Source organism: Rana temporaria, chromosome 1, assembly GCF_905171775.1.
Source record: "Rana temporaria chromosome 1, aRanTem1.1, whole genome shotgun sequence".
Taxonomy (NCBI): Eukaryota; Metazoa; Chordata; class Amphibia; order Anura; family Ranidae; genus Rana; species Rana temporaria.
The window spans coordinates 234,228,464-234,251,437 of NC_053489.1; the positions used below are offsets into that span (position 1 = coordinate 234,228,464).

Below are 22,974 nucleotides of genomic sequence, written 5' to 3' on the forward strand. Positions count from 1 at the left end.
TAAAAGGGAAACCTCCACAGAGCTAAGTACAATATTGGTTTGCTATACAGTAGAGCTGCACGATTCTGGCCAAAATGAGAATCACGATTACTGTGCTTAGAATGAAGATCACGATTCACACGGCGTAAAATCTTTTACATTTACACACGAAAGACTTGGCAGATTGCCCAGACTTTGACTTTTGGCTGAGAGTAGAGAGGAAATTCTTTGCATACCAAAGTGCAGAGAGAAAATTATTTTCATGTCAAAGATCATAAAACCCTGTGTCAAGAATCGCAACAGAAAAAGATCGCGATAACGACGATTAATCGTGCAGCTCTACTATACAGTATAAAGACAACATGTACCAATAAATATCAAGCAATGCTTTGACAACATAATCAGTCCATTTGAATAAGGTTTTGTCTTTATTTCCACATCTGTAATACCCTATGTTGCCTCTTTATTTGCGGGTTTACAACGTTACTACCAATACCAACTTAGAACTGATGAAATCCCCACACAAGCAAATACTAAAATTCATTGTCCTTTCAATGCGATTTAAATAAATCACCATAAAGTATAACAGTTTTGTCTGGTCTTTAACTTCCAAGCAGGTGACGACCTCAACAGATCTTCTTTTCCCACATGGGTTTGGGCTTAAAGAAAGCAGACAGATCTCTTGTGGACGGAAAAAAAAAATGCAATGAACAACAAGTCCTACTGATGGAGATGCGCTCTATCATCCGGCCTTTTGATGTGGATTCGCCTAACTCTCTCAATGCGATCCCGTTCATCATCATCATCTAGGTGATGGGAACGGCCTGCTGCTCCTCCTGTGGCCTCCAACAGAGCATTATCTGGTCCCCGTCCATCTTGTGCTTCATACAGCAAAATGTTTAGCGTCTCTTCATAGATTCTTGCCTCTGGAAACTCCACCTGAACAATAGCACACAATAACTTATTTGCATCCTTGAAAACTACCACAAAATAAAATGCATTACATAATACAGCGTCCATCAAGATTAACCACTTCGTTACCGAGCCTTTTTTTCAGATTCAGTGTTTACGAGACTAAAACATTTTTTTTTTCTAGAATATTACTTAAAACCCCCAAACATTATATATATATTTTTTTCTAACACCCTAGAGAATAAAATGGCAGTCATTGCAATACTTTTTGTCACACCGTATTTGCGCAGCGGTCTTACAAGCGCACTTTTTTTGGAAAAAATTCACTTTTTTAAATTAAAAAATAACACAACAATAAATTTGGCCCAATTTTTTTATATATTGTGAAAGATAATGTTACGCCGAGTAAAATGATACCCAACATGTCACGCTTAAAAATTGCGCCCGCTCGTGGCATGGCGTCAAACTTTTACCCTTAAAAATCTTGATAGGCGACGTTTAAAAAATTCTACAGGCTGCATTTTTTGAGTTACAGAGTAGGCCTAAGGCTAAAATTATTGCTCTCGCTCTAACGATCGCGGCGATACCTCACTTGTGTGGTTTGAATACCGTTTTCATATGTCGGCGCTACTCGCGTATACGTTCGCTTCTACGCGCGAGCTCGTCGGGACGGGGCGCTTTAAAAAAATTTTTTTTTTGCTTTTCGCATTTATTTTTAATTATTTTACAATTTTTAACACTGAAATAAAAAAAAATAAAAAAATTATCACTTTTATTCCTATTACAAGGAATGTAAACATCCCTTGTAATAGAAAAAAGCATGACAGGTCCTCTTAAATATGAGATCTGGGGTCAAAAAGACCTCAGATCTCATATTTGGGCTTAAATGCAAAAAAAAAAAAAAAATTTGGAAATGTCATTTTTTCAAATGACAAAAAAAAAAAAATTTCTCTTTAAGAGGCTGGGCGGGACTGACGTTTTGACGTCACTTCCGCCCAGCAGAGCTATGGGGGACGGGCGAAGGAGATTTTTCCTTCAGTCTCGTCCCCGCTCAGCTGCCGGATGGTCGCGATCCCCTCCGCCGCTACCGACGGCTCCGGTAAGCGGCGGAGGGCGCGGGACAGCGGCGGGAGGCCCTCTCCCGCCACCGATAACGGCGATCTCGTGGCGAATTCGCCGCGGAGACCGCCGTTATCGTGTACAGGACCGTCGGCACTAAAGATGGATACCTCAGTTGTGGCAGCAGTTGCTGCCGTTACTGAGATATCCATCTTTAAAAACAGGACGTCATTTGACTATGGGCCAGTAACCAAGTGGTTAAAGTGGTATTAAACCCAAAAGTAAACATTATATTACGGCTTGACAATTTTTAAGCCTGGTACTCACTACATTTTTCTTTTTGTGCAATCCAGCGGGTTGCACGAAAAATAAAAAATAAATCTGTCAGCTCCGGTTGGAGATGGTGTACTAATGATCCGACATTAGTGCAGCGATCTCCCCCTCTGAGCCATTGTGTTGTGACCAAGGGACAGCTCCCCCGCAAGAACAATCCGATCAGCGCTCTCTGCCATTAGTAGAGAGCGCGATCAGGGAGTACGTTTTTTTTTTTTTTTTAACTGGCCAAGGTCTCCTGAAATTCAGCCCATGTGTACCCAGCTTTAGATGTGGTGGCTACATTTGTTTTTAGGTTTTCTTTCCCTTATTTTCACCTAGTGATCTGGCCAGTAAATCTTTTTTTTTCTTCCCCCAACACAAGCTCTTCTGCAAATTTATCAGTTAAGAGTGTCAAGACAAAACATTTACCACTGACAGGGGTGCTTCAACTTTTTATTTATTCATGTAAAACCTTTATATTCCAAAAAGAAAACATTGCTGTAACTGCTCAGATTAACAATGCTGCGGTCCATATGTGCCCTCTGTGCTTATTCATCCAGTGTGGGGGCATTCTAATGGGGGGTGGGGTGTTACTGGCCAGATCACCAGATTAAAGAAAGAAAAAACGTATGCATTTACCATACCTAATAATTGGTAAACTGCAATACATTACATTTTTGGTGTTGGGTTGAATACCACTTCAAAATAATAAACAGTTATATGTTTAGGGGAAACATATTACAATACATAAATGGATAATTATAACGTATACGTATACCCAGCTGCTAAAATCTGAACGTATAGGAAATAGCTACAGACATTATGCCAGCCAGCATGGTGATTGCACAATTACAGGTAAAGCACCAAATGGTTGTAACAGTATGCATTTGTATGCAAATTTGTTATATATGCAATAAAATGAAAAAATAATGTAAAGAACAGCACAACACAATTGAGTAAAAGGTCAATACAGTTCTGAGGTTACAATTACTCAATTAATTGGTTTGGATCATACCAGTCGAGCAACGGTTTCCAAAGTAGACTTGGTATCTTCCAGAAGGAGGCAAAGATCAACTGGTAAGTGGCGTGTGTCTTGGATTATTTTGGTAACAGGAGGATCTTTCTAGTGTCTGGCCAAGGATAGCCGGGTTGCTATTAATATGTGTATTATTGGGGGGTTTTGTCTTTGGTGGTATAGATTCAAGATCTAGGGAAAAGAGTGTTGTACCTGCTGAATTTGGAATTGCCAGCCTGAAAATTTTATTGATTGATCAACCCAAACACCTCAATCCAAAAGGGATGAGACCTCTGGGAATGTCCATATGATATGATGGAGTGTGCCTATGGCTCCACATCCCCTCCAGCATAGCGGGGAGGTCTGTGGAGCAAATTTTGAGATTGTGTTTGGGGTTAAATATTAACGCAGCAGCAGCTTCTGAGTCATTTCCCAAAAGGTTAATATTTTTGGTGGCAGTATAAGTTGAGCATAAAGCTTTTTGCCATTTTCAGAAGGGTATGTTTTTCCCCAAATCAATTTCCCATGCATTAATAGGCATGTATTCTGGAGATACTTAAATGTCTCTAGTATGATTGCCACGTTCACACAGACCGTTTTCAGCGAAAGTGCACTAAATCACCAGCTTTTCAGTCCTTTACCCGATTTACGCTTAGGCCTGGTGACAGTATTGAGTCAAACAGGCTCAAATTTCAGTAGGTAATAACATTTGTAAAGTTTATGAAGCAATATTTTAAACCTAAAATTAGATTGAATATTCTTCAAAATGTAAAAGTCAGCAGCTACAAATACTGTAGCTACTGGCTTTTATACACACACACACACACACACACACACACACACACACACACACACACTTACCAGTCAACAGGTATAAAAATTGGCAATTCTTGGCACTACCCTTTCTCTGTATATACATTTTTCAATTTTTCTGTTGGAGGCATGGGACGGGAGGAAGCAGCCAAAATATAAGAATTAAGCCCCGCTTTCATGTATCAGCTCCATGTGAAAAAACACACTAAAAAACACGTAATGGCACTCAAAACGCCACAGGAACATGCCAAATTGCTAGGTAAACAAATGTACCATGGTCTTCTGCAAAAGGCACAGGAGCTACTTTGGCATGTTTGGGCAGCCCATTCAAGTTACTGGCCTGCCCTATGCTGTCGTGGGAAAAAAAACAAAAAAACAATGTGCAGATGTGAATGCAGCTTTAGGGTTTGACTTTGGTCTTTGAGTTTTACAAGGATGTACAGGACAGCTAGCTACAAATAAGCAGGTACAACTTATGCAGGAGGATTTATTTAATTGCTGTATCACTTGAGACATTCACTTCACTGCAAAGCACCAGCTTTTTTTATTCTTTAAAAGTAGTGTTGCAAGTGGTTTGTCTGAACTCCTATTTGGTTTTTTATTCACCCAAGAAATACACACAAAAACAAAGCCAGGAATAATTGCCTATACTGCCATGCAACTTAAAAATACAATTTGCACCGACATCTATTGATTTTATGTTATGTCCTCTCAGATCCGATTGAACCTGTAACTCTGTCCAGAGATGTATTTCTACGGCACTGTTCAATCTGTCCTATCTGTACTCTTTTTTTTTTCAACTTTTGACAAAAATATTAAATGAAAATAAGTTTGCCACTATACCTTGGTTTGCTTCTTCTCTGTTGCATATACAATGGATGTACAGCACACCTCTGCGATTTTTCGACCTTGACCATAGAATGACCAGCAGCATATTTCATCGCCAATTACATCTTTAATAAATAAAACCCTCCCATTAAATCGTAAGGACAACTTATCAAACAGCTCAATGTTCTTCAGCATGTTGTCATCAGAATTGCTGAAAAGATATATAATTTAGAATTAATCATACTGAAGCAGAAGAAAAAAAAAATTATATAATAACCAGTTATCATGCCTTCTTTAACAGAGATGCCTTAAAACACATTTTTAAAAATAGGATAGAGACTATACTGTATAACTGTTGACATTTACCCAAATGACTAGTACACACCATTAGTCCCCCCCCCCCCCATTAAGCTCAGCGTGCTGAAAAAAAAACAAAAAAACACTGAAGAGCTCGGGAAGAGATTCTGTACTAACTATCCAATGTTAGTACATCAATCTCCCCCTCTGAGCTATTACAATCTGACAGGGGGACTTGTCCAGAAAGTTATAAATATAGATGCACCGAAAATTGTGTCATCGGCAGAATGTCGATAAGTGAAAATGTGTCAATAGTGGCACCGAAAACGCACCACATTTTTGCTGCAAATCATTAACTTTGTATTGACACTTCTAGCAATTCGCATATGGCAGTGTGAACTGTCAGTTCAGACTTGAATCGGATTGCATAGGTGTGCTGGATTTGCATTGCACCAGTGTGAACCGAGGCTTAAAGGAGTTGTAAAGGAAAACATTTTTTTGCCTAAAATTAATGTCTGCAAGGTAGACAGACAGAATAGTGTAATGATTCTGTTAAAAAACAAGTAAATTCCTTCATCTATATCACCTCCGGCATTCTAGTTTCTGTTCTCTCATTCACTTCCTGGTTTGCGGCGCTCGTTCATGTAAGAACTACATTTCCCAGTATGCATTGCGGCATGCCCAGTAATTCACACCTCCTTGAAGTCTCTAACTCGTAGAGAGCGTCCTGCCACACAGATGTAGTTCCCAGGAGGGGGTGAGCACGTCACTGACCATCGCAGTAAAGCCTCCCATCACGTGGTCAGTAAAATCAGACAAGCAGGAAGTGAAAAGAACAGAGAAGAAATAGAGCAACTTTTGAGCAAATACGAACAATGAGGAAGTGAAAAGAGGAATGTCTGCAGGTAAAGGATGCTTATTATGAAAAAAATGGTTTTCCTTTACAACCCCTTTAAGGTGCCAATAAATTCATACTAAAAATTTAAATTGATGACATTAAAAAGGGGTTGTGAAGGTTTGTTTTTTATTTTCTAAATAGGTTCCTTTAAGCTAGTGCATTGTTGGTTCACTTACCTTTTCTTTCGATTTCCCTTCTAAATCTTTCTTTGTCTGAATTTCTCACTTTCTGTTCCTCCTCAGTAAGCTGTTCTGGCTGACTAACCCCCATGGATGATGGGGGCAAGCTTACTGAGGAGAAACAGGAAGTGAGAAATTCAAACAAAGGAAAAAAAAACATTTAGAAGGGAAATCGAAGGAAAAAGGTAAGTGAACCAATGATGCACTAGCTTAAAGGAACCTATTTAGAAAATAAAAAACAAACCTTTACAACCCCTTTCAATAAAAAGTTGAATACAAGTATATATAAAAATATATATATATAATTTTTTTTTTTTTAAAACACATTTTCAGTTTCGGAACCAAAAACTTTCATTCGGTGCACCTCTATTGGGATATTACAGATTACATGCATTTTAAACAGTTTTAACAAGGACCCATACTGGGAATAGGACCAACCATACCTGGTGTACGAGTACTTGTTATTGCTTCTGTTGTAGAGCAACTTGACTGCTGGCTGTGGGAAGTAAAACAAAAATCAGGTCACTGGCTTTATCAATGTAGCTATTTTACAAAATGAAAAATGAATTAAAAGCAAATTAAAATGTTATATAAAAACTTACTGAACAATCTTAAAAGAGAAGTATAGTTTTTTTTTTTGCCCATCATACTTACCTAGGTGGATGCAGCATCAGTCTGATGCGGCATCTGTCCCCCGCTGCCTCTTCACTGAGAACCGAGCCACTGGACATCCCTACTCACCTCCCCGAGTAGAAAGCTGCTGCCTGTCAATCAGAAGCTCTCCTGCTCTGCTCCTCCTATGCTGTTATCAGTCCAGGCACCTGGCGGATGCAGAATTCGGAAGTCGGAATGACGCTGTGCCTGGACTGATTGATCCTGGTGATGTCAGCAGACAGCGGACTTCAGACCGCTCTCTGCTGAAAACGGGTGACAGGAGTTCAAAACTAATTGCATTCCTGTGACCCATAGGAGAAGCCCAGCCAAACGAGCTTAGGCTAGGACTTCTCCTCCAAGTAAGAACAATCTTAAAAGGAGTTGTAAAAGGCAGAAGTTTTTCCTATCTTAATGCATTCTAATAATTATTTTTTCCCTACTGTATATACTGACCAGTACATCGCCACCCACTCAAAGGGCTTCCAGGTGCCTAACAATAGAATCTTAAACTACTTCAACCCCATAGGACATACCTGTATGTCCTCAGGTTGAAGTGGTTATAGAGGGACAAAGGCTGCAGCCATCATCCCAGTACCAACATTTTCAGTTGGAAATGGGCGTTACTTTAGAAGTGATCACTTCTACAGGGCACAAAAGGGGGCCCTCCAACATTTATTGGGCTCTCCGAGATCTGAGAGCCCAGTACCCCCACCGCTCAAATCCCTGGTGCACTGAAAAGGGGAGAAATCTACATCTGTACCACCTGCCTTCTGTGGTGTAAGAAACTGGCAATGACAAAGAGAATAGTCACTTCTAGTTTTAGCTTGATGTTTACAAGCCATCGCTGACTTGTAAAGCACGTGATCGATCCAATCTGATCAAATTTCTGAGGGCAGGGCAGAGGAGAGATCCAAGACACCCCAGATCCTTCCATAAAGAGAACCTGTCATGGCCCATGCCATCACAAGGGATGTTGTTAATTACAGCAATAAAAAGTCATAGCTTGTACCTCAAAGTGCAGGGGGAAGGAAAATCCTCAGCGGTCTCTGCTGCAAAATCAGAGTCCTCAATACTTTCCTCCAAAATATCCTCAAGGTTCAGTTTCAGGAGGAATGGAGGATGTATTGTGTCTAGGGCTTTTGTTGGAATTGCAGAGTTCTCCAAAAGAACACAGACATAGACTTCTTCTGCTTCACGCAAACCGAAAGAAACTCTAGGATGACATGGACGCCACCACCCATTCTAGGACAAACCATCACCCCTAGCACCAAAGTCAAATGTCTAGAAGTCACCTTTGACTCTGACATGACAATGGACGCACAAATAGGATCAGTAGTCAGCGGATCTCACCATCTTCTCCGCCTGCTACGAAGACTCATCCCGGAAGAGGATACAGCAGTAGTAGTTGGAACAATTATCAACTCCAGGCTCGACTATGCAGGCTCGACTATGCAAACTCCCTCTACCTCGGACTCCCTAAATACCAGATTTCTTGTCTACAAGTCGTCCAGAACACGGCAGCCAGACTGATAACGGAAAAAAAAAACCTGGGAATCAATCACCCTGTCCCTGAGGACCCTTCATTGGCTACCCGTAAAGAACCGAGTCACATTCAAGGCCCTCTGCCTCACTCACAAATGTACACAAGGAATAGCCCCTCAATATTTATGCGAGAAAATAAAATACTACAACCCCAATCGCGTTCTTCGATCAACCAACCAAAATCTACTTCAAATCCTCAAGTCCCGCTACAAGTCAAAAGGAGAACGAAGATTCGCAGTCCAAGGACCACGGCTGTGGAACGCGCTACCACCTAACATCCAAATGGAAGAAAATCATCGGGCCTTCAGAAAAAAAAAAAAAAAAAAAAAAACTCAAGACCCACCTCTTTTGAAGGATCAGGACGACAATGGATACCAAGCGCCTTGAGGCGATTCAGTTCGCATTTGTAGCGCTATACAAGTTATTCACTCACAGGGTGGATAGGCTGGGTTGTGAAATCACAATATCTACCTTGTCTATTAAAAAAAACATTTAGCATGTGCTAAAAAAAAATACAAGGCTTTCACCGAATGGCAACAATGTACAGCGAACACTACCCTGTGGTTACTATGGAGAATTGCAACCACGTGGCCCTGGATCTGGATGACTGCTGCTATTAAAGCGGCGTTCCACCCAAAAGTGGAACTTCCTCTTTAAGTACTCCTTACCCACTTACATGCCACATTTGGCGTGTAATTTTTTATTTTTTTTTGGGGGGGGGGGGGGGGGGGGAGTGGGGGCTTCGGTAGGAGTGAGACTTCCTGTCCCACTTCCACCCAGGGACCGCCTAGGCGACTCCTCCTCTCGCCTTAGGCGATCTCCTGGGACACTCGACAGGTCCCAGGAGATTGCCTGTCCACTTCTAGAGCGCAGCGCGACTCGCGCATGCGCAGTGAGTGCCCGGCCGCAAAGCCAAAAGCCGTCACGGCCAGGTGCCCACACTGTGAATGGAGGCGCTGGCGGAGGTATGCTTAAACTGGTCTAAGCTAGGCCAATGTACCTATGCAATAAAATTCACACCTAAACTTCAGCTTTAATTTTAAGAAATAAAACCGTCATCTGAGATGTGCTTACCACAAAAGCCCCTTATGTAAAACACCTTTCCAACCACAAATGTCAATTTTGAAACATCTTGGTAGAACTGGATCTGACTTTAAAACCAAGAATATTTGCCAGGAAACATTAATGAACAAATGGTTCATTACATTAGCTTATAAATGACTCCCCTACAAAAAAAGGTAACAATGCCTAACAAGTGGTATACAAATACAGGTGTTGATAGCAACTACGAAGATGTTTTTCCCTTTCAAAATACCCACCTGACCATTATCATACATAACCATGTTTATACAGTATAATGAAATTTAAATCTATTACATCAAGACAAAAAAGGGTAAACTCCGTTTTTATTTTTATTTTACTTTCATATTACAGTATACAAATTTCTTACCTTATTGGATGTGGCAATAAGCTTCTGCTCCTCTTTTGAAGATGTGATTACGGGAACTTTGCAAAAAGGTTCATAAACATCTTTATTCTGCTGAGATAAAAACACAGTTATAAAAGAATGGAATTAAAACATAACAAGAAGAACCAAACTGCACATGCATCATTGCACACTCCCAATAGTGACCCAAGATCAGTACCGATTATGAAATAGATGGATTGCCCTCCAAATGTTTACAATTATCTTTTGTTCACGTCCTACTACTAGGTCTACCACAGTGAAGTGACATACTACTCACCTTCAGGTAGGTAAACCATAAGACACTCTCCTTCTTCCACAATTCAGCACCAATAGTGTTCTAACATCCAGGGCCAAGGAGCATCATGGGCAAGGGAGTGGGGATTCAGCAGCACAAGGGTAGGTGCCACTGGCCTGAAGAAGTCTGACCAGACCAAACACAATCCCACTAAAGGATTTTTAATCTTCTATGACAGCCAAAGAGGTCAGTGGGGAGTAAACAGAAGTGGGGGCAGGATTTTACATACATCAGTTAGACCCCATACACACTATTCAATTTTTGTTGTCAGATTTCCTTTAGATTTACCAAATCCATGTAGTGCAAGGGCCTGCCTGATTGCATACAAATTGAAACTCTTAAGGTTTGACCTCATTATATGGTTTTGGTAAATCTGACAGAAAAAAAACAAATACAGAAAATAGTTTGGTGTGTACACAGCTTAAGGTTCACAAAATAAATGTTTCCGTTTGGTGGTTAATGGTGAAGCATATCTATGGTAAAAGAGTATATATGGTCAACATTTTAAATCATATATTCATTTCCACATTGGATTACAATGATCTCTAGCCTACTCATATTAATTTGAATGATCTTAAAGTTTGTGAAGATCCCCACACATTTTCTTTTTTTAATTCTGCAACACGTATTCACTATGCCCAGTGAGCAGACACTGCTGTGGCACACATTTTACAAAGCCTGCCTTCTGAGCTAGAGGTGCTGAGAGAAGGCGTTTCAAGAGGCAGAGGCAGTAAAGGAAGGACTGCTTGCAGTCAACAAGGTACCATGGGATATGTAGTGCTTAAATATTGAATTGAAACAGTATAGGAGAAGTTGCAAAGCGTGCAGGGAATCCAGAAGTTGTGGAAAGAAATGGCCAGCAGAAAGGCAAAACTCACAATATAAAAGTCTTTAAATAATGTCACAAAAGAAACACACTTACCATAAACCATGGCATTTTAAAACTAGACTATGAATGCAAATACATTTAAGCTGGCCATAGATGTATAGAATTTCAAACAAAAATTCTAAGCCAAAAAATAAATAAACTATGTAAATTTCGTACAAAAAAAAGAAAAGTCAGAACATTCACATTGTGTTTGAAAGATTTTGTTTGCTTTTAAAGTGGTATTAACCCCCCCCCCCCCCCCCCAAAAAAAAAAAAACAACAACAACAATTGGGCCCCTTGCAGGGTTATGCAATAATGTGCTAGTATGCACCGTTAGTGTCACACTCCCCGACGCTTTCATCTTTGCTTGGTCTTACTTCCGGGTTCAGAGGCTTTGACTGTATGAATAGCCAGGGCCATGACAACTTCACTCCCGCACATGTGGGCAGGAGCCCCAACATTTTGACAAATGTATGAATAGAAAAATGAACAAACTTTCTTTATATTGTGCATTCTTTTACTAAGAATTTTCATTCAAAATTCTATGCATCTTTACATAAAATGATGTTCGAGAACAGAAGAAAACAAAAAAAACAGGTGTTGCTCCCTGAGCGATTTACTAGAACATGCTTCATCCTGTAAAATTCATATAAAAATAGTATTGCTTCTTGCTACTCAATGCTGAGATCTCTACACAAACGCTACCTGGAGAGATGCTTGACATTCATCTGCCAGTCCTTGCACCAAGTAATACTTTGCTTCTGCCAAGAGTTCCTCAATCTCCCTCCGACTCTCTGGAAGAGGAACAGCTCCATCACGCAGGTAGTTTAATATGGTCCCAAAATGTTTGCCACACCGATCAATTAAAATCCAACCTGCACAAAACACAACAAATATTTATGGGTGGACATCCTATCATTCGTCAGCTCCTTTAATTACAGAAATAAATAAAAGCTGACATAATGGGGTTTGACAAAAGCTGGAGAGTGCAAAATCTGTCTCACTTTTGCATAGAAACCAATCAGCTTCTAACCTCAGCTTGTTTAATTAGGCTTTGGCAATAAAACCTGGAAGTTGATTGGTTTCTATGCAGAAGTGAGCCTGATTTTTCACTTTCTAGCTTTAGTAAATAAACCCCAATTTGGCTTCCAATTCCCTTGTAACAGCATTATAAATAGTTTATAAAAGTATTCAAATTGATCAAATTTTATAATAGGCGTGGAAATGCTCATACACCACAAAAATGACTGTAGTATGTCACCACATAGCTGTCCTCTACCCACTGCCTTACCAGCCTTGAAGTGCTGTTAAAGGCTCACTTTCTTTTCTCCGGAAAAATAAAGGGGGGGTTATACTTACCTTCTCTGCACAAGACTATTGCACAGAGCAGACTTACCGCCTCCTCTGGAGACCCCTGCCAGCGCTGTCCACTTCATCTCTCCTGAGTGCACCCCCATAGCAAGTCGTGTGCTATGGTGGCACATGTGCAGGCTTGCCCCTGAGCTCAGCTACGTACATCTACAGTCACACACATAGTGTGGCTCAGCCATGCCCCCAGCTCCCTCCACACTGGATTTGACCGACAACTGCAGGAAGCATTGCTCTTGCTTGGTCTTGTGAAAACAGGGAGTGTGAACAGCGCCGTTGCAGATGGGTACAGTGCTTGATCAAGAGAAGAAATGCATGGAGGTTAAAAAAAAAAAAAAACTTTTGACTTTAGAACCACTTTAAAGAATTTTGCCCCAATTCAACCAAACCGATTAATCATAAACATAAAAATTAAAGGCAATAACAGAAAAGTATAACAGCACTGAAACAGTCACCCTTCTGCACAGTCATTAGTTGCAACAGCTCCGGAACACAAATGGAAAACTTGGATTTAGCATCTTGTAAAACCCCTATGAGCTATTTTGTTGCTGATCTAAAAGCAGTAGATACCATTTTGTGAATGGAGTTAGTTTTCACTAAAGCTTTTTGTATCACATAGCAGACCTTTTTGTCCCCTATGTGATTGATATAAACTGATTCGTCTTCCATCTATTGAAGCCAATGGAGCGCAGGTAGCGCTCCACTGCTTTAGGTATTTTTGTTTAAGCCAATAGAAACCGTACCGACAGGTGCAAAAATGCTGAAATACACATAAAGAATACTTGATTCAAGCATTTCCAGGGATCCATTGAAGTCTATAGGGCCAAAAATGCACAAATCTGCCTAAAAATAGCTCATGTAGCTTTTGGAGCTTTAGGCTTCAAGCCACAGGAACATGAACATGATACAGTGCCTTGCGTAAGTATTCGGCCCCCTTGAACATTTTGCGACCTTTTGCCACATTTCAGGCTTCAAAAAAAGATATAAAACTATTTTTTTTTTTTTGAAGAATCAACACAATCATGAAGTGGAATGAAATTTATTGGATATTTCAAACTTCAACAAATAAAAAAACTGAAAAATTGGGCGTGCAAAATTATTCAGCCCCTTTACTTTCAGTGCAGCAAACTCTCCAGAAGTTCAGTGAGGATCTCTGAATGATCCAATGTTGACCTAAATAACTAATGATGATAAATAGAATCCACCTTTGTGTAATCAAGTCTCTGTATAAATGCACCTGCACTGTGATAGTCTCAGAGGTCCGTTTAAAGCGCAGAGAGCATCATGAAGAACAAGGAACACACTAGGCAGGTCCGAGATACTGTTGTGGAGAAGGTTAAAGCCGGATTTGGATACAAAAAGATTTCCCAAGCTTTAAACATCCCAAGGAGCACTGTGCAAGCGATAATATTGAAATGGAAGGAATATCAGACCACTGCAAATCTACGAAGACCTGGCCGTCCCTCTAAACTTTCAGCTCATACAAGGAGAAGACTGATCAGAGATGCAGCCAAGAGGCCCATGATCACTCTGGATGAACTGCAGAGATCTACAGCTGAGGTGGGAGACTGTCCATAGGACAACAATCATATACTGTATACTGCACAAATCTGGCCTTTATGGAAGAGTGGCAAGAAGAAAGCCATTTCTTAAATATATCCATAAAAAGTGTTGTTTAAAGTTTGCCACAAGCCACCTGGGAGACACACCAAACATGTGGAAGAAGGTGCTCTGGTCAGATGAAACCAAAATCGAACTTTTTGGCAACAATGCAAAACGTTATGTTTGGCGTAAAAGAAACACAGCTCATCACCCTGAACACACCATCCCCACTGTGAAACATGGTGGTGGCAGCATCATGGTTTGGGCCTGCTTTTCTTCAGCAGGGACAGGGAAGATGGTTAAAATTGATGGGAAGATGGATGGAGCCAAATACAGGACCATTCTGGAAGAAAACCTGATGGAGTCTGCAAAAGACCTGAGACTGGGACGGAGATTTGTCTTCCAACAAGACAATGATCCAAAACATAAAGCAAAATCTACAATGGAATGGTTCACAAATAAACATATCCAGGTGTTAGAATGGCCAAGTCAAATTCCAGACCTGAATCCAATCGAGAATCTGTGGAAAGAACTGAAAACTGCTGTTCACAAACGCTCTCCATCCAACCTCACTGAGGTCGAGCTATTTTACAAGGAGGAATGGGCAAAAATTTCAGTCTCTCGATGTGCAAAACTGATAGAGACATACCCCAAGCGACTTACAGCTGTAATCGCAGCAAAAAGTGGCGCTACAAAGTATTAACTTAAAGGGTCACTAAAGGATTTTTTTTTTTTTTAGCTAAATAGCTTCCTTTACCTTACTGCAGTACTGGTTTCATGTCCTCATTGTTCGTTTTTGCTTTGAAGTAGCTGCTGTGATCTCCACACTTCCTGGTTGCCTGTTTCCTTATAACCATGGTACTGGGAGATTTTCACGGTGGTCTAAGCTGTCATTACTGTGTGTCTAAAACTCTTCAGAACCAATCAGATTCATTTTAAAAACAAAACACTGCCCTGGATTTGTTTGTTTTTGTTCTGTGAGTCTTCCCGACTCACCTCTCACCCGGAACTTCATGCATGTACCTTTAAAACCGAAAGTGAAACTAGAGGCACATTATATGATAGATTAAATTCAATTTTTAATCATTTTTAAAAGGAATCAGTTAACTTTTATGTCTCTATACCCAATAAACAGTCATTTCAGCAAAGAATTTTTTTTCCTTTAGTGACCCTTTAAGGTGGCTGAATAATTTTGCACGCCCAATTTTTCTGTTTTTTATTTGTTAAAAAAGTTTGAAATATCCAATAAATTTCATTCCACTTCATGATTGTGTCCCACTTGTTGATTCTTCAAAAAAAATTACAGTTTTAGATCTTTATGTTTGAAGCCTGAAATGTGGCAAAAGGTCGCAAAGTTCAAGGGGGCCGAATACTTTCGCAAGGCACTGTATTTGAACAGTCATTGTAATACATGGGATTTTGGATGTTCAGCATTTTGAGCTTGAAGATGCAAAAAAATCACAGGTGAAAAATGGGGCCTAAGGTCTGTATGTGCAATGATAAAACAATACAATGGAACCTTGAATTACGAGCATAATTTGTTCCAGAAGAATGCTTATAATCCAAAAGCACTTGTATATCAAAGCGAGTTTCCCCATAGAAGTCAATGGGAACTTAGATAATTAGTTCCGCAGTGACTTCTAGGGTATGCAGTACCTCATGTGGCCAGAGGTGGGGCGCCGACGGAAAAAAACAAAGAAACTGTTTATTACAAAATACCTTTATCATAATCATCCACTGACAAAGCACTATGGAACACACTGACAATAGCAAGGCAAATGGGATTCATGCTTTCATACCTTCACTGTCTGTTAATACTTCCATTCTCCCACTGAACATTGCTTTCAGCATTGTGTCTTGCTTGGTGAGTGTCTGCATGGTGGTGTAGTACAGCGCACCACCCACATTCAGCTTCACATACTTTGAGCTGGTGCTGGCACATTTAAATGAAGTGGTCCTAGTTGTAGCTGCTGGTACCACGGTACTCACCACACTCTCTCCTGACATTTCTTCCTGCAAGAAAGGGGACAGAATTCAAATAAAAGATAAAAAAAACTGGCAACAAAATACAAAAGATAAAGTTCATAAATTGTGCAGAGATAAATTAAAGCTTTGCGTGATCACCGACGCGATTCATCACCAGTGCAAGATGGACTCTTAGCAAAGTTTCAGGACTCTATTACAGAGTCAGATGCGCTCAATATGGTGTATCATCAGACATCACATATCATTCAGGGACAGACACGTTCAGTGCTTCCAGTATGTCTTAACGGACGTAGGAAAAATTATTTCCACAAAAGCCTCAAGTTCGCACCCCCCCCCCCCCGGAGGATTTGCTGTTGTGTTCAGTTAGTCTTGTGATTCACACCACTATGCAAACAACAAAACCAGGCAGTTGACAAGCCTATTTTCCTCTTCAATACAGTTCATGTTAATGCATTAAAGGGGTTGTAAAGGTTCTTTTTTTTTCACCTTAATGCATCCTATGCATTAAGGTGAAAAAACACCTGGCAAGCCCTGCCCCCCCCCCCCCCCCCCCCCCCGTTTTATTTACCTCAGCCCATTCACCTCAATCAAATCCAATGATGCAGGGGCCGACTCATACACTTGGCGTCTATGGCGTTTATTCAGCATGAAATGGAGTTATGTAGCATGAAGCTGTATATTCTGCAATACTTACATTTTTGGTAAACTCATTCAATGAATCCAAGCACTGGCAATGTTATTGTTTTAATCAAATAAAATACATTTAAAATCTCCAACTATGTGTGATTAACTCATTAACCTAAAATCTGTTCTGCCATCGTTTTACTAACCCGACAGCTTATTATTCTAAATAGGAAACCTTCATTTTGGTTGCAAATATTAAAGATTTGAACTACCAGCAAGAATAAGTCCTTAGATTTAAAGAGAACTGTATTTGCTGGCGTATAAGACTACCCTTTATAATTAAAAATAATGGCCAAAAAGCAGGGGTCGTCTTATACGTCGGGTCAGCTGCTCGAATGCCTGCTGGATGTGCGGTAATACTGTATGTAGCTTCGGCTACATACAGTATATACTGCTTAGCCAATCCCGGAGAGCGATGTATTCAAATGAATACAGAGCCTGCTCGGACTGGAGTAACAACCTCTGCCAATTCGAGCAGGCTACATACAGCAGGGTTTGACAAATTTGCTTGGAATCTAGGAGCCAGCTAAAAAAGTTAGGAGCCAGAAAACGCACCCCGTCACGACGAGCTTGCGCGCAGAAGCAAACACATACGTGAGCAGCGCCCGCATATGTAAACGGTATTCAAACCACACATGTGAGGTATCGCCGCGATCGTTAGAGCCAGAGCAATAATTCTAGCCCTAGACCTCCTCTGTAACTCAAAACATGCAACCTGTAGAATTTTTTAAACGTCGCCTATGAAGATATTAAAGGGTAAAAGTTTGTTGGCATTCCACGAGCGGACGCAATTTTGAAGCGTGACATGTTGGGTATGAATTTACTCGGCGTAACATTATCTTTCATAATATTAAAAAAAATGGGGATAACTTTACTGTTGTCATTATTTTTTAATTTAAAAAAAGATTTTTATTCCCAAAAAAGTGCGCTTGTAAGAATTGCTGACAAAAACTGACACTTACCTGCTCCAGCGATGCTCCTCTCCCCCCCTCCCCGGCCGGCATCTTCATTGTCACTGTGGGCACCCGGCCGTGACAGCTTTCAGCTTCACGGCCGGGCACCCACTGCGCATGCGCGAGCGGCCCGGCGCTGTTTGATTGGACAGGCGATCGCCTGGGACCTGTCACGTGTCCCAGGCGATCGCCTACAGGGAGGGGCTGCCAAAAGGCGATATGACGTATCGCCTTAGCAGCCCCTCGGCGGAAGGAGGGAGTGGGACAGGAAGTCCCCTTCTCCTGAAGCCCCCACTCCCCCCCCCAACAAATTACATGCCAAATGTGGCATGTAAGGGGGAGAGGAGTGGGTTAAGAGGAAGTTCCATTTTTGGGTGGAACTCCTCTTTAACTTGCAATGCCAACGGCCACCACCAGATGGCGCCAGATCACAGAAGGAAGAGCTTGGAACTTCACAAGGCCGCGGCCTCAATTACCGGCCGTCGCAACGGCGGGGGTACAAGGAGACACAGGATCCTGTGCCTCCGAGCGCCCCCGCCGCGCGATCTCGGCGGGCCCCGCGACGGCCGGTAATTGAGGCCGCGGCTTCGTGGCCTTGTAGGCCGCGGCCTCAATTACCGGCAGGCGCCAGGTCACAATTTCTTGTCGCAATTGCGACCTGGCGCCCGGATATTGTCGACCCCTGACATACAGTAGCCTGCTCGGATTGGCTTTGAGAGTCAGAGAGGTGTGGGCTGAAGTTACAACCTCTGCCAATCCAAGCAGGCTTTGTATTCATTAATAGAATACATTGCTCGCCGTGATTGGCTCCAGCAAAAAAGAAGAAGAAAATGGCTCCAGAAGAAAGAAATATGAAGCCTCGAAAGGGGGGTCGTCTTATACGATGAGTACAGGCAAAAAAAAATGTTACTTGCCTACACCTATACACTTATCTGTAAAGGCTGTACACACGATCGGATTTTCTGACAGGTATTGTGATGGGAGGCTGTTGCCAGAAAATCCAACCGTTTTATAAATCGGACAATTGTCGGATTTTCCGATCGTGTGTACAGACCGTCGGACAAAAATCCAAAGTACAAACACACACGTTTATAAGCAATGTTCACCATAACACAACATTAGCAGAAGTTGCCCAAAATGTGGCGCTAAAGAGCTGAAAAATCATGTAGTTTCGGGTTTGTTGGCTGACAATTCTTTGCCGTTTGTATACAATACAAGTTCAAGGGCAACGCCCTTCGGACAAAAGTGCTACACTTTGTCCGCGGAAAATCCGATTGTGTGAACCATGCTTAAAGCGGAGCTCCACCCTAAAGTGGAACTTCCGCTCATTGGATTCCTCTCCCCCTCCGGTGCCACAATTGGCACCTTTCGGGGGGACAGGTATCCTTTCCCACTTCGGCTGCCGGGCTAATAGGAGAGAGGAGCGGGGCCTCGCGCATGCGCAGTAGGGTTCCCGGCGTGAAGCCGAAAGGCAACACTGCCAGGTTCCCTTACCCACAATTGCGGCGGCAGTGTAGCCTTTCGGCTTCACGCCGGGAACCTTACTGCCGACGGCGCTGGACTCCAGGACAGGTAAGTGTCCATTTATTAAAAGCCATCAGCTGCAGTATGTGTAGCTGCTGGCTTTTAATATTTTTTTTTCCCCCCAGACCTCCTCTTTAAGGATGAGCTCAGCCGTGTTCGCAGCTCCACATGCCCGAGCCCGCCAGGAAGCTGACACGACGCAGTGCTAATCACAGAGACATTTCCTGATCTGTGCAGCCAGGGATCAGGAAACGTCTCACTGCCTGTTATTAGCGTCGCACAGTGTCAGCTTCCTGGTGGAGCTGCGAACACGCCAAACCCATCCTTACTTATCTGCATGGGCAATAAATGTGAACTAACCTTTTAGTGGGGATTTGGCTAGAAGGGAAAGGAAGGTAGTGGGGAGCATAGTAAATGTGACCATATACTATACAATCGCCTTTAGATTTACCATGGACTATGTAGTACAAGGGCCTGCCTGATTGGATGGCTTAGGTGCCCGTGTTATATGATTCTGCACTCAGCCCACTATATCACTATGGATTGTTTATCTCATCTGCTCCTGCATCTCCCATGGCTTACAGGAGGTCTATCTGGTGACCCACGCCTCAGGGAAACACGCCGGCTATCCTCCTAACCACCTAGCCCTGTCACCACAAATACATTATTAAAGGGCTCTATACTCACCATCAACCCCGATAAACTTCCCTCAGGCCAAAATTCGGGAGCCACCCAGTCCAGCTCAAACACTTCCGCCCGTCACTGACGCACTTCCGCTACGTTCATCCCCTCAGCCCCCTGGGACCTGCAAACTTCCCCTTTCCTGCTTAGAATAATGGCATGACGCTGGAACAAGGACAGGCCGGCAAACACGCATAAACCAAATGATTAGAGGGCCAAAGACATGTCGGAGACGCCCGTTCAATCAGATACACATCACTAGTCACCTAAGCGATGTTAGTCACGAATAAAGTTTCTTTGACTAGAAGCTGCGCCCACAACAATGATGGCTTCTACTTCACTTCCGGTTGGTGGTACTGGGGTCCGTGCCAGTTCAGCTTTTGTGTTCTTTGACGTATTTCCGCCCTCACTTTGTGCACTGGCGAAAACAGTCCGATGAGAGGCAGCTGGAGTTGTTGTCTGCAGCCGGGAGTGGCTCTTGTTTTGGGAGATCTAGGACATTTTGTGCCCCTCTAAGGTTAGAAACCCCCCTGTGACCCTTAACCCTGCCCTTTCCAGAGCTCTTTATTAAGCCTGAGCTATGCAGTACAGGACAGATAAACCGTGCTCGTCTGATGCTATAGTGGAATAGGGATTAGACAGCTCAGGTGGTCTTCAATAAACATATTAAAGTAGGGAATTCATTACATGCTGGTGCAGGGAATGTCTTTGGGAACTGATCAGACACTTGTACTGTAGTACTCAGGGCTGAGGGCAATGTTTTCTACACTGTCTGTACAGGAGATAGTGGAAGGGAATTCCTGATTGAGGTTATATGAATAGGTGAAAAGAGAACCCTATAGTCTGACTATATACATTATAACCTGATTATATACATTATTACCTGACTATACACATTATAACCTGACTATACACATTATAACCTGACTATACACATTATAATCTGACTATACGCATTATAATCTGACTATACGCATTATAACCTGACTATACACATTATAATCTGACTATACACATTATAACCTGACTATACACATTATAATCTGACTATACGCATTATAACCTGATTATACGCATTATAATCTGACAATACGCATTATAACCTGACTATACACATTATAACCTGATTATACGCATTATAATCTGACAATACGCATTATAATCTGACTATACACATTATAACCTGATTATATGCATTATAACCTGACTATACACATAATAACCTGACTATACACATAATAACCTGACTATACACATAATAACCTGACTATACACATTATAACCTGACTATACACATAATAACCTGACTATACACATAATAACCTGACTATACACATTATAATCTGACTATACACATTATAATCTGACTATACACATTATAATCTGACTATACACATTATAATCTGACTATACACATTATAACCTGATTATACACATTATACACATTATAACCTGATTATACGCATTATAATCTGACTATACGCATTATAATCTGACTATACACATTATAACCTGACTATACACATAATAACCTGACTATACACATTATAATCTGACTATATACATTATAATCTGACTATATGCATTATAATCTGACTATACGCATTATAATCCGACTATACGCATTATAATCCTACTATACGCATTATAACCTGACTATACGCATTATAACCTGACTATGCGCATTATAACCTGACTATGAATGAATGAATGACTTGTATAGCGCTGCACATGCGAACTGAATCGCCTCAGGGCGCTTTTTCCAGCCAGAGTCTGCTTGGCTGGTGCGGTCATTTTACCCCGTAGGATCTCGACACGCTTCGGACACACAGTCATACATACAGATATATATACGGGGCCAATTTTTTTGGTCCAATTTACCTACCAGCATGTCTTTGGAGTGTGGGAGGAAACCCACGCAGGCACAGGGAGAACATGCAAACTCCAAGCAGATGGTGTCGTGGTCGGGATTCGAACCAGCGACCCTTTTGCTGCTAGGCGAAAGTGCTACTCACTGCACCACTGTGCTGCCCTATACGCATTATAACCTGACTATACGCATTATAACCTGACTATACGCATTATAACCTGACTATACGCATTATAACCTGACTATACGCATTATAATCTGACTATACACATTGTAACCTGACTATACGCATTATAACCTGACTATACACATTGTAACCTGACTATTTACACATTATAACCTGACTATACGCATTATAACCTGACTATACACATTATAACCTGACTATACGCATTATAACCTGACTATACGCATTATAACCTGACTATTTACACATTATAATCTGACTGTATACCTTATAACCTGACTATACCTTCTTTTGCTCTAGCAACAGCTTTATAGTATGTGGGCCTGTCTGGTTACAGAAGGAATGAATTGTCTATAATTCTATCATTTTTGGGTTTGTTTTGATGAAGTAAAAACAGTTGACGCGTTTCAGCCTATAAAGGCCTTAGTCTTTGTTTCGATGATATCAGTTCAGTTTGAGACTCTTCTGAGATCATTCACAATCCACTGACAGGTACATTTGCAGTTGACCTCCTCCAGACAGGTTTTACATTCCCATAGACTTGTAAGGGGATGCAAAACCCATATGAGGCCAGCAATAGCCCGCTGATACAGTCCCTAAGTTCAGACATTGCACCGCATTGCTGTGCAGAACACAGGCGATGTCTGCAAATTGTATGGCTGAATTCACATCGCATTCGGACCAATCTCATACAGGACCCTTTTTTTTCATCTGCACCAGAACACCCATGCAACGCGATTCCTGTCCTGTCCAAATTCACAGTTCGCACTGCAAACCAATCTGGAGGTGTCAATAACTTTATATTGACACTCCCAGTGGTTCGCATAGGGCAGTGTGAACCGCTATTCAGGAGCGATTAGTGTTGCCACCTGTCCAGGATTCACCCGGACAGTCTGGGTTTCAGTCCACCTGAAACCCGGACACACCATACAGACTGGGTCCCCAAGTATCCAAATCTGTTGCCGTTTGGGGGAAGGTTTGGCATCACTGAAGGGT

The 22,974-nt window shown here is 41.6% G+C and overlaps 2 protein-coding genes across 5 annotated transcripts in view; one reads left to right on the forward strand and one right to left on the reverse strand.

Annotated features, from left to right (window-relative positions):
* Positions 1-384: 384 nt before the first annotated feature.
* Positions 385-20,260, reverse strand: KCTD10 (potassium channel tetramerization domain containing 10). Of its 2 annotated transcripts, none has more exons than XM_040351823.1 (7): positions 19,928-20,260; positions 15,893-16,106; positions 11,829-11,998; positions 9,942-10,031; positions 6,739-6,791; positions 4,937-5,132; positions 385-918 (listed from the first exon to the last, which is right to left on the reverse strand). In XM_040351823.1, exons 1-7 carry the CDS (start codon positions 19,928-19,930, stop codon positions 700-702), a joined length of 945 nt encoding a protein of 314 aa, XP_040207757.1. In that variant the 5' UTR covers positions 19,931-20,260; the 3' UTR covers positions 385-699. The 2 variants fall into 2 exon arrangements, with proteins under 2 accessions (XP_040207757.1, XP_040207765.1); XM_040351831.1 differs by having other exon boundaries at positions 9,942-10,028; positions 19,928-20,254.
* Positions 20,210-22,974, forward strand: part of UBE3B (ubiquitin protein ligase E3B) — an 82,140-nt gene continuing 79,375 nt past the window's right edge. For 2 of the 3 annotated variants that reach the window (XM_040351794.1, XM_040351802.1), the window contains exon 1: positions 20,214-20,438. The gene's annotated coding sequence lies outside the window, so the exon portion shown is untranslated. Of the gene's footprint in view, positions 20,439-22,974 lie in introns of all 3 variants that reach the window. The other variant, XM_040351812.1, reaches the window with a different exon arrangement.

What these genes read in the sequence shown, in the direction of transcription:
- KCTD10 (XM_040351823.1), bottom strand. An exon ending in TTATTGCCACATCCAATAAG is followed by an intron (nt 6,792 to 9,941) that starts GTAAGAAATTTG and finishes TACTTCCCACAG; the next exon opens with CCAGCAGTCAAGTTGCTCTA. An exon ending in CAGAGAAGAAGCAAACCAAG is followed by an intron (nt 919 to 4,936) that starts GTATAGTGGCAA and finishes GCTATTGTTCAG; the next exon opens with GTGGAGTTTCCAGAGGCAAG.